Genomic DNA, 12,886 nt, shown 5'->3' with positions numbered 1-12,886 from the left:
TATTACTAATATACATATAGTCTTGTAATCAAACCCATCTGTTTAATCCGGGCAAAATTTGCATTGCGCGACAGCGCCTGGTTTTTGAGGTCGGCCGAAAAAATTCTAATACAGTGTGTTAATTTTGAGCATAGCTATATTAATGTTTGCATGCTAGGCAAGTGAAGGTGTAAATACATTTTATACACTGCAATCTCTTGTAATGATAAAATAGTAACTGAATCATATCACTGAACGACATCTTACTTTAAAAATATTTTACCAACTACATAATATACCTATCCTTATTTAAATATAATTTAATTTACAAACAACAGAAATTATGAAAAAACGCGTTTGTTATGTATAATATATATGTAATATATGTATAATATTAATTACTTTTTTATTCAACGAGTAATTCACAAGATTTAAGAATGTAACATCCTAATTATTGAACATACATAATTTTGAAAACACGTCTGAGAAAATATATTATAACATAACCAATAGAAAAAATCTTTTTGTAAAAAGTAACCTTAAGTAAAAAGAACCTGCATCTCTCGGGTTTCGCGCCAACGCACATATACCACTATGCTAAAGATACTTAAGCACTTACTAAAACGCTTCAGAGTGTATTATAAAATCCATTAGTTAAAAATTGTTGTAATTATGGGGTGTCTTACTTTTTTCAAAAAGATTTCTTCTATTGGTTATAATATATTTTCTCAGAAGTGTTTTCAAAATTATAATATATTATTTTACTCAATTTGAATATTTTTTATCTTTATATTATAAAAAGATCTCTTATATCACTTCCTTTACCATGTTATACTGATTAAACACCTACCTATTGAAATGAAAACTTTTTTTTTTAATTTGTGATAATATGAAACGCTTAGTAGGTACACCTACGAGTTTTCATCTTAATCAAAATTATTTTATCACGTCAACAAAATATGACATTATTATTCACAAAGTCGAGTGTTGCACACAATGATGTTCTACAGTCACTCACAATATAAATAATTTTCTACATAATAAATTATGTATTCCATATAATTACACACTAAATTTTGTAGAACTAAAAAAATGGCAGGTGGCAGTGTAACATGTCAACATTCTTGTATATGGCTTAGTTCTTCAAAAGAAATTATTACTGAGAAATCCGATTTATCCACTCCCGAAATCTCGTCAATTTGAAACGAACATATTTATTCTTATATTAATTTACATTTTCAGGGATGTATCAAGTTACCTATCCGATATCATACTTCTTCATATTTTTTCGTCAATCTGTCTCAGATTAATTGTAATTATTTCGTTTATTACTTTTCTTATACCCAATATGCCAGTAGCTACCTACTGCACTGTAAGCATCTGTCAAACTATTATGAAAGTATTCTATCATTAGTTTTCTTTAATGACACTCTTAAAGTAAACGATTCCTTTATTATCATGTAAGCTCATTTTTCAGAATTACAATTTTCGTTTACGTGTATGTTTTCTCTCACCTTACCCATTTTAATACGTCTTTTCCCTGCCTCGCTCTCTCCTACATAGTAAACAAACCATATTTTCTCGCATGCGTTACTTACAGATAGATATAAAAATCAAGATAAATATAAGAAAAATACATTGTGTTTTTAATTAACTATTTTTTTTATTCAATGAATAATTCACAAGACTTAAGAATGTAACATTCTTATTATTGAACATACATGATTTGAAAATACTTCTGAGAAAATATATTATAACCAATAGAAAAAAACTTTTTTTGAAAAAAGTATGACACCCAGCAGAAATCAAACCTGCATTTCTTTTTTTTTTAAAAAAAAAACCTTTTTTCTATTGGTTATAATATATTTTCTCAGCATTGTTTTCAAAATTGTGTACGTACTTTGTATTTTGTTTTAATATAATCAACTAAATGGAAATACCATCAATCGATATATGCAAAAACATCGAAATGCTTGCTTATTAGTTAGTAACTTTATGGAGGAATTTATAATTTAGGAACGTGTCTCAAATTAAATAATAAAAAAAAAAGATTTCCTAAAGTCCTCCCATAAAATTGATAATTACTTACATAATTCATGTTGTAGCACTGCCAATGAAAATGTTTTGTATATTAGGCGAAATTATTATTTCTACAAATAATAATTACAAGATAAAAAGAACTTTTTATATACGTTTTTTAATTTTCTGTTGAATTATTCTGCTCAATATGCTCAAACTTGTACATGATATGGGAAAAAAATAAACAAATATAGAATACTGAAATGTCAATTTGACATTTCATTTTGAATTCTATAGTAACGCACGTATATATTAATAATTTAGTTGCTATGACCATCTAGGATCTAAGATCAGCGAGTGAAACTCAAACGTATAACCGTGTGTGAAATGTCTAAAAAAGACACTGTTTACGAACATTTCACATACGGTTCACATACTTACCACTGTGTTCTAGCACTATAGGTATCAATATAGAACTCCTGACATTTTTTAGGATCTGTCTTCTGCTAAACAATTGGTCAGTTCTCGATCGTAAGTTTAGGAAACCGCATTGCTTTCAAAAAGTTTACTAAGTTGTAAAATTACGTGAGCTGTTAATTTGTTAATTATAACCGAACAAACACAAACATTTGTATGGATACATGCGAGTAAGGCAACTGAAAATGATAATAATTAATCATTATGCACATATGACGTGTGGCGAGAATCACTACATAGCCATAAATGATGTCAAATAATGTGACATCATGTCTAAATGACAGGTCACTAACGAGCGACGAGCTAAAACACGGATGTCCAACTTTTTGGACATAAATTGAAACAATTTCGATTTTGATTTTTACCATGTTTCACCAATACAGTATTTTAGAGAAATCGATTTTTTTTTAATTACAAAAAATACATTAAAATTACGAATTATTCAAAAATCTTTATGGTAAGGGTTATCTAACTACTTTTTTAGATAAAACACACATGTCTTTAACTTTTGGCAAATTTATTTCAATCGATAATTTGATCTTTGCAATTATATGGTACACAATATCATTAAAATTACCATTTCGGGCCATCTTGCATCTCACGGTACGCTTACGCCAATTTTCGATGACTTTTAAAACATTTCAGGCTCTATCTCATAACTAGGGATTCCAATCCCGGGATCCCGAACTATTTTCGATGCCTATGAATCCCGGGATTGGTAAACATAATCCCGAAACTTTCGGGATTGAGTTTTTTTTATCAATTTTTATGGAAAATAAAATAAAACGAAAATATATCAGAAAAAATACTTTTAATAACATACAAGATTGATTTATTACCCATGTGTTGCCAATTCATTTTATTTTTTCACATACATTAATAAAAATTAGAAAGACTGGAAAAAACAATGCTTCGCACTTGTAACAAAGTGATTCCACCATGTTTTTTAATGCATTTGTCATTTTTTTTATTTTAATTGATTGTATTTGTCTTTTCATAATAAATAAAACTGTTTTACTTTCACATTATTATTTATATTACAATATTATTTACTCAATTAAACCTATGTATTTCCAAGATAGAACGTACAGAATATTAACAATGTCTTAAATAGTATAAATTATACTAGATTTATTTTTTGACAGATTTTATCAATGTTATTTATATTTAAAAAAAAATTATATTAACTATTAAAAAAAATTCTAATCCCGGGATCGTCAAATCGTAATCCCGAAATCCGGGGATCAAGATTTTGGCTCGGGATTAGATTCCCTACTCGTAGTTTGAGAATTGTTGGCATAGACGCTTCCTTAGGTATTAAAATTGACCAATAGTTAAAATTTGACGCAATTAGTATGTCACCTCGTAGCATAGTGGTAATGCACGGATCAGGGCGTAAACCTGGGAGATACGGAGTTCGATTCCCCGTCGGGTTGGCTTACTTTTTTTCAAAAAAGATTTTTTCTATTGGTTTTAATATATTCTCTCACAAAGTGTTTTTCTAAAGTATATATGTTTAATGCTTATTATGAGACAGATGAGACATGTTTAAGTACACCATATATTTATCCATGCTGGAGAATTAAATCTTGTTACAGCTTCACCGGGAAGGCAATCCGCTTCTCATTATTTTATGTTCCCTGAGTGATACTTCAATAATAAAAATCCAAACATACTTTAAATTTTATGTTTACTCCGTGTTTATTAATTACTTGTGCCGCAATGGCCAATGTGTATAGTGCCGGGATATTTTGCGGAATAGTGAATAAATAATTATCGATTAAACTTTTTGTGAAGTTGGTTCAGGGTCGACTGACAATGAGGCCGCGATAGACAAGTTGGCCACCCGTTAGTGAAATACATATATATACGATAGTTTGTTTGCGAAAGCGTCAATGGTGATTGCATTCTGAATAATTATTGACGCATGCAGCAAATAGTTTCCATCATTCTGCAATATACTGTCATGAATATTTAGATTGTTATTTATATAGCAATCTATGAATAAATTGTGTTGTTTGTTCAAAAAAACCGGTCCACAGTACATTTGCATATCATCGTTCAAAAAAAATTGACGTTTTCGTAATAACTATGTAAACCGATTTACATTTCAGACTCACCCGGGCGATATAAATACATTTTACCAAGCGATTTCTGCCTATTCAAATTTGCCTTCCTGAAAATGTTTGCTCTAGATTTTTACCCCTCACTAAGGGTTGTTGAGTTCTCAATCCTAATACTAACCACTCAAGACACTATCTTCAAAATTTTATTTCATGCTTTTTTTGGGTTTATATATTTACTAAAGAAGTTCCTCCCCCCAGAGTTTCTACCTTTCCTTCACTACTACACGTGTACAAGGAAAGCGTTTATTCTCCATTATCATAAATGAACGACAGCTATGTTTTTTTTAGATTTCTATAACTATCCACGGGAAAACAGATTTCAACAAGTTTTTTGAAGAAAATTGAAGTGAATTCCAGTATTTGCTATACTAGAATATCACCAAAGTCTTCTGGCCGCCACGAATATTTGTGTATGCTTACGGGAAGTATACCAAAAGCATGTGCGACAAACGAACTAACAAAAACAAAAATGTTTAGCTTGTTTTTATATTATTGGTTAGACTGAATACAAAGAAAGAAAAACATATATACAGCATACACTATATATCTGGGTATCTACAATAAAATAAAAACATTAAGTGTAATTTCTCAATGCTTAATTATTATTAACACGTAGGTATCTCATGTGAATAGACTCATGGGCAATGGCTAACACATGAATATAATTTCACATCGTTTGCGAGATTTTAATGATTCAAAAGTTACACCAATTATTTACAGATTGGGAATCACTTACCATAGATATAATTTAATATTCATGTAACAACTACATGTGCTTTCACGATGGGAAAATAGGTTATTTAATGTAATTCAGTTGGCATACCACTTGAATACCTTTTTCTACTCATTCGTTAAAAAAAATATATTTAGTTACCGACTTAAGAATTCAAATTTACAATATACAGGAAGTATTTATGTAAAATTTTCGTATTGACGTAGGTATATAATATATTCTGTACTACGTTAAAGTGCCCACCACCACCCGTCATATATGCACAACCGTGGATATGCACGGCCGATTTATATGACGCTTTATCGAATATTAAATAAATCGTTTTCTGAACACACGCAATTTTGAAAACACTTAATATTTTAAAAAAATATATTAAATCAAAGTAGGCATTACTTTAATTACTAACCGACGTTGATTTAAAATACAAAAGCCGATCGCCAATAATAACTCAATTTGGAAAGCGCTTCAGAGAGTATTAACAGCCATTAGTTAAAATTTGTCGCAATTAAGTATGACGCCTATAGCATAGTTGTATATGTGCATGGGCGCGATACCCGAGAGATGCAGGTTCGATCCTGCTGGGTGTCTTACTTTTTTGAAAAAAAAATTTCTATTGGTAATAATATATTTTCTCAGAAGTGTTTTCAAAATTATGTACTCGTATATATAAATATATATATATATTCGGTACTATCGAATATTAAATATATTTTTTTCTGGTTATCAACTACGTAAAAGAAAATGCAATTGTGTTTTATTATATCTCTCCTTAGTCGATCCTTCATGAATGTAGATCGTGGCCACCCTGAAATGCAGTCTGTGCATCCTATTCACCTCCCACGCTTTTCTGCTTCTCTCAGAGCAGAATGAAGGCTGTATCCAGTAGCTGCTATTCCACTGATTCATTTTCTCAAGTCTCCAGTTCGCGACAAACAATATACCGAAAAAAATGCAGAATGCATCTCAGACATATCATCATCATCAGCCGGGATCAATCCACTGCTGGATGAAGGCCTCTCCAAGCTTCTTCCAACTCTCTCGGTCCTGTGTCTTTCGCTACAACGTATTTCCGTCGAACTTTACCAGTTCGTCAATCCAGCGGCTTTTAAGGCGACCCTGTGGCCGTTTCGTGCCCCTTGGATACCACTGGATGACGGCATTTGTCCAGCGGCGGTCCTTTCGTCGGGTAATGTGCCCCGCCCATCTCCATTTCAACTGTTTGGCAACGTCTATTATATCGCGTACTCTTGTCTGCTTCCTAACCCATTCGTTTCTCTTACGGTCCTTTCGCGTGATGCCCAACATACACCTCTCCATGCCTCACTGTGCGACTCTTAGCTTTTGGACATCTCTCGTGTTGAGGGTCCACGTCTCGCAGCCATACGTGAGATAGGGTAGCACACATTGGTTGAACATCTTACGCTTAAGACATAATGGTAGGTCACTCTTGAAGATACTATTCAAACGTCCGAAAGCACTCCATCCCAGCTTTGTCTTCGAAAAATTTCATCGTGCCTGCTTCCGTCTATGGGTACCTGCTGTCCGAGATAGACGTAGCTGCTGACTTGCTCAAGTTAGGTGCCATTAATACAGATAATCGCAGGGCCCGAAAAACAGTTCCTCATCACTTTTGTCTTTGAGACATTTATCTTTAGGCCGACCGTTTGACTGACATCCTAGAGTTCTTGCATTCTGCAGACATATAATATATATAATAAAACCTATATTCTAATGTTATCGACAGTCTTTTCTTTATCCCAAGTTTTTGCAACTTTGGTCAAATTAAAGATGGGTTTATACCGTTTATATTTTCCATACATTAACGACGACGACATTGAGGATTGTGAAAATGGAAGTCAAAACGAAAAGTTTCATTTCTGTCGCGTGAACTTTCCACATCTACTTAATTTGATTTATTAAAGTACCTAGATATTTTTAGATAATAATCTTTATGCACTGTGTAAATGTTAAGCATAAGACCATATATGAAACTAATGGATGAGGAAGCAGACAAAGGTACGCGATGTTATAGAAGTCGCAAAGCAGATGAAATGGCAATGGGCTTGAATGTCGCTATGTCATACAGTGATGTCCAAGAGCACTATACGACCACAGGGATGGCCTAAAACCATCTGGATAGACAAATTGATAATGATGAATCTTTTTATACTAACCGATCGTTCAGCAACGTTGATTATTTGATTAAAATTCATAAAATCCAAACATCTACGTATACAATATTATTATGTAAAGTTTTGTACGATTTTTCAACCGAATTGTAGCTAATAAGAAAATTATATTTAAATCAATATATTTTTTAGCAACGGCTTCTAAAATCAATCATTATATTTGGTAAATTAGACTTCGAAACTTTTAATTAAGTTCTCGTAACTATGACAAATTATTAATTAATAATTTTATAATAGTAGATAGATACATTTCCTTTGTTATGGTTCAATTATAATTATGTCTTCTAGAGTTAAAGTAACTTATTTTACTTACATACTTTCTTTGTTCGTTTTCTTGGATAATAAGTTGACTCTAAAATACACGCAGTCCCTCAGGGATCTTATTCGATTATAATTACTAACATAGGGTACGTAGTACGCATTATAATCATACACGAGTACAAAAACATCAAATGAAAATATTATTTATTTTTAATCGTGGATGTAAACAGAATCTTCGTTATTATGAGTATAAAACTGTGTACCGCAAAAGGTAATATTTAAATAATAATTCCTTTGAAAATAAGAAGAAAAGGAACCAATATGATAAGGAAATGATTTTGTATATTATTATCTACAGATATTAAATAATATGTTATGTTTTGAATTCATGCGGTGATAACATTTTCCGTTTTAATATACTTGGGTCGGTAATCATCAGGTTAACTCATATTTATGAGGAGATTTGAACAGTAAAATTATCATTTTACTTAACTATTTTTTTATTCAACAAATAATTCAAAAGATTCAAAAATAAAACATTCTTTATTGAACATACATAATTTCAAAACAATCTATATAATATATTAAGGAGTTTTTTAATCATGATTTTTCTAAAATTTAATTCTGTAAATAAATACAAACGTATTTAGATATTTCTGGCTCTATCATTTTGTTTGTATAATAAATATTATACTATATATTTTTTTTAACACTGTAATGTGCCATAATATCTAATGACAGTAGTGTAGTGAATTAGTGGTATAGTTAGTAATATAAGTGAAATAATCACAAACACCGAGAAAATCACATAAATATATTGTGCTCTCGCCGGGAGCCCTCAAGTGAATGGCCTACGCCTTACGCACTGGACTACGGGGCCACCCTTTCTTTTAGTCTTTTTCAGTTATAATACATCATACGGTGGACATCAAAGGACTGGATTGGCAATCCTTTTTCTATAAGTGTATCAAATTGTATTCAAGAATCTTGAAAAAAATAGTCGCGTTGCATATAAATAAAATATCTTTTTTTACACATTACCAACAAAAATTACATATGTAGTAGATTTTTGGGTTTCCACCGTGTGTCCTTCTTCTTTCTTTCCTCGACGTTTCGGGATCGTTGCAGAGGCATTATCAAGAGTTATATGTTGTATGATGAAATGCAGTGTACGTATATGAATTTAAACGTTGCTCTAAGAGCCCGAAACGTCGAGGAAAGAAGCAAAAAGAGCACACGGTAGATACCCAAAAATCTGCTACGATTAAAAACAGCCGTGAGCCTCAAACATTATATAAAGATTATATACCATTTACTTTCTGAATTTACTCTCAAAATAAAATTTGTTTGATGTATCCATTTTAGATTAACAAAATTTTTCAAAGATACTTAAAGCCACAGTTTATAAGAAAATCCTACACGTGATTCAGTCAATCCATTAGGAAGGCGATGTTCTACTTTCGAATTCAAAACAATTTCTCAACGTCATAGTATTATTATATTGGTCAAAATTGATCAAATTATAGCATTGCCATGTTTATTTTCAATGAATTAATTGTATCGGGTAATGCATTCCATTCACGTTCTACAATAGTATTAAAATACAATTAAAATACAATATTATTAATCATTTATTAATGTCATTCCACGTACAACATAATAATATGTTTATTATTATTATGTATTTTGTATTGATATAAATATATATTAACATTTCGTTATTGTGCTTTTAACATATTCGATATGACGCAATTGAAATTGTACAGTTGACTCAAAAAATATTGCCGCGGAAAAATTAAAATAGGCTTTATTCTTTTTTCGAACTACTTTATTCATCTAAATAACAAGTAGTGTGTGCTCACTGTGATCGGGTATGAATTATAATAGGTTGTACTGATATGATTACTATATTTTTTGGATATATTACGATCTAATCAATATATTCAGAGATTTATATAATTTAATAAACTAATTCTTTTATTAAACAAATAATTCACAAGATTTGAGAATGTAATAATACTTCTTCTATATATTGAACATACATAATTTGAAAACATCTCATGCATATAACTACTAGAAAAAATCTATTTAAGAAAAAAAACTCGTGGTTGTATGCATGAGATGTTTTCAAATTAAGTATGTGTGACTGTCATCGGATTCCTGTAACCCAAATCTCGATTACAATAGTATTTATTAAATATTCATTTTTCACGTACAATCAGTCAGTAGCTATAATAATATAATATGATTTCATAATGTGACATAGCGGATCTGCAATTTCATAACATTACGTATTAATATTATTTCATAATAATTTCAACATATTCTTTCAAAGTGCGCCGGTCAATAAATAGCGGGTCAGAATCGATTGGACATCTGACTCGATTACAACTTTCCGTTAAAGATACATCGCACCGAATTACCGATATATTTGTTACAATGCCTCGATTGTACCTTAGAAGTTATTTGAAACAGAAAATTAATTCTCGCCTCCTCCATCATCATAAACAACTACTACTGTCTTTCATTTGCAATACCTATCCTCCGCCGAACCAGAATAATCCATAATATTATGTTCAATTTAAACTATCTACTCAATTTCATATCATAAATTTTGAAGGTATATAGATATACAATAAATACAACCTTGATAGTGTAACTTAACTATGTTTTCTAATATATGTGTTCCACTCATTCAAATAATTGGGCCGTATAGCCTGTAAAAAATAATGATAAAAGTTTTAAAAAAATATATGTACATTTTCCATAACAGTTTCATTTGCCTTGAAAAATATTCGATAAATTTTACGCTGTGTTTTAACGTTATTCTCTCTCTATAATACTTCACAAACTTGTTAACTACAACTTTTCTTGAACGTGTCAGTGACATAGTCGGAAAAGTTTACTATTTAATGATTATAATTTTCATATTATCAAAAGTTAAGGCAATATTAAATCCCAAAACATACCTACTAAGAGTAATAATTTGTAGACACTTATCCTTAGGGTAACTTTGGTTATTCTGATGCTTGCAAAGAACCCATACAAACTTACACAGCATACATTGAAGAAGTAGGTACATTGTTTTCGTAAAGTTTTCACGCATGTACTGACAAAAATACATTAAGAGGCCATCCATGGACTGAAACCGTATGCAGTTTAGATCCGTGTGCCATACTAAGCTTATTTTTTCTGTTCATGGAAATATTTTTACTTTTTGAAAAACTAAAAACATTTCAAAGATTTAAAAAAAAAAAACCAACAGAGCCATCTGTCCCTAAGTAGCATAGCTTAAAATTAAGACTAACTTACACATAGAAGCACTATATCGGAGTCTATAAAATCGTCTACTAACACATGCAAAACAAAGGCTTCTGGTAATCCAACATTTTTTTGTATGTAGTTTGACACGATCTGTCCTTGAGATTTTTGTTGTGTCTTGTTTACTATATGAAACGAGTCATGATTCATGTTTATATTATAATAAATATTGATTGTTATCTTACGTACAGACTCTGTTCTAGCGGCAATTGGATAATAAACCCAACTACCGACGTCGTAGATTTTTTTTCGCACAAGTTCGATTCGCGGTTGGGCATCACTTTTTCCATGTCCTTTTTAGTGAAATATTTATTAAATAATTATTTATAAAAGTAATATATTATAATATTTTATGGTCGATAAATTGTATCAGTAAAATAAAGAAAAATATCGTGTCCGGAAACTGCAGTTCACCGTACCACACTTCACAGTGAAATATCGGAAATATATATATATGGCCGTATATTAAAGACCGTCCAACGTATAGTTCTGACATAAAATTTATGTCTAAATAAAACACGGTTCTTCTCGGTTTACACTTTACAGGAAGCCAGCAGCAAACAAATTTTGAAAATAGCTGATATACTGGATTATTTTTTAGGTTAGGTTAGATAGGTTAGGTTTTCATTCTTGAATTCATGAATTTTACCAAAATCAGCTTTGAAAATTGAATTAATGTTCATATTGAATCTAATAAAATTGGAGACTGTATAGTATCGACGTATAGACGGCCATCTCTTTCCGATAGAAAGCCCACGGCAAACTATGCCACGGTGAATTTTTTTACGTAAAATTTACATTTAACCGAAGCATATACAACTTTCGAATTTAGGTCTAGTAAATATGGCTGTCCTAGGACTTTTTTCAATTACCTACCACGGCCTACCTTCTTTCAACAGGCACCTTTCACCATTGCGTGACAAAGAATGTTTGACAGGTTTTTCCCTAGTGGTTTCGATTTACTGTATAAAGCTTTAATTTACTTTTTTTCATTTTTTCAGGCGAACTGATGGATGCGCTAGCTCTGGTCAATTCCGCGATCAACTTCATCCTTTACTGCGCGATGAGCCGCCAGTTCCGGACGACGTTTGCCCAGCTATTCCGGCCGACGGCCCTCGCTCGCTGGCTGCCCATCCCCATGCGGGAGGGCGCCGCGGAGAACACCGACGCCAACGGCTTCAATGGCGACAAGACGCAAATGACGCAGGTGTAGCGCCGGAAGTCGGTCGGACGTCGCGACGCTAAAACTCACAACGTCTGAACCGCTCAAGTGATATGATTATAAATGTGAACTGGTGCATTTCTATATTATTGACTTCTAATCCAAGTTCTAAACTTTGTGATTTATTTATAAAAAGTTGCTCGATAACCATGTTAAATAATCAATTAAATAAATATAAATAATATCGATCGGTTTGTTGATTAACATAACATTTGTCAAGTCAACTTAAGTAAAATTAAATCACCCTAATCTGCCAGATCTTCACTCAAACTGTTACATTTCTATAATTAATACTTTGTAAACTTATTTTTGTTACCAATGTAAAAACAATTACCAAATCTATTAATCCTATCTCAATATGTGAGTATAATCATTTTTACTAATTATGGACATTTTATTTTCAATTATTTTAAAGGGAAGTCTTATATTTGGTAAATTTAATCAATATTTTTATTCTGTTGTATTCGTTCAATCCTCCATCTTTATGTATTTGTGAATGGCAAATATATAAATGCGGGAAAATAATACCAATTGTCCAGTGTATTAAAAATGAAATTCA

At 31.4% G+C, this 12,886-nt stretch overlaps 1 protein-coding gene across 1 annotated transcript in view; it reads left to right on the top strand.

Annotated features, from left to right (window-relative positions):
• Positions 1-12,318, top strand: part of LOC147064740 (G protein-coupled receptor dmsr-1-like) — a 214,256-nt gene extending 201,938 nt beyond the window's left edge. The window contains exon 2 of the mRNA XM_085958022.1: positions 12,107-12,318. Coding sequence (XP_085814148.1) covers positions 12,107-12,318 — 212 coding nt within the window. The remainder of the gene's footprint in view (positions 1-12,106) is intronic.
• Positions 12,319-12,886: the final 568 nt, after the last annotated feature.

Source organism: Rhyacophila brunnea, unplaced genomic scaffold (genome assembly GCF_057557595.1).
Source record: "Rhyacophila brunnea isolate RB1 unplaced genomic scaffold, BYU_Rbru_1.0 scaffold_7, whole genome shotgun sequence".
Lineage (NCBI taxonomy): Eukaryota > Metazoa > Arthropoda > Insecta > Trichoptera > Rhyacophilidae > Rhyacophila > Rhyacophila brunnea.
This window is presented reverse-complemented; position numbering and strand designations above follow the sequence as displayed.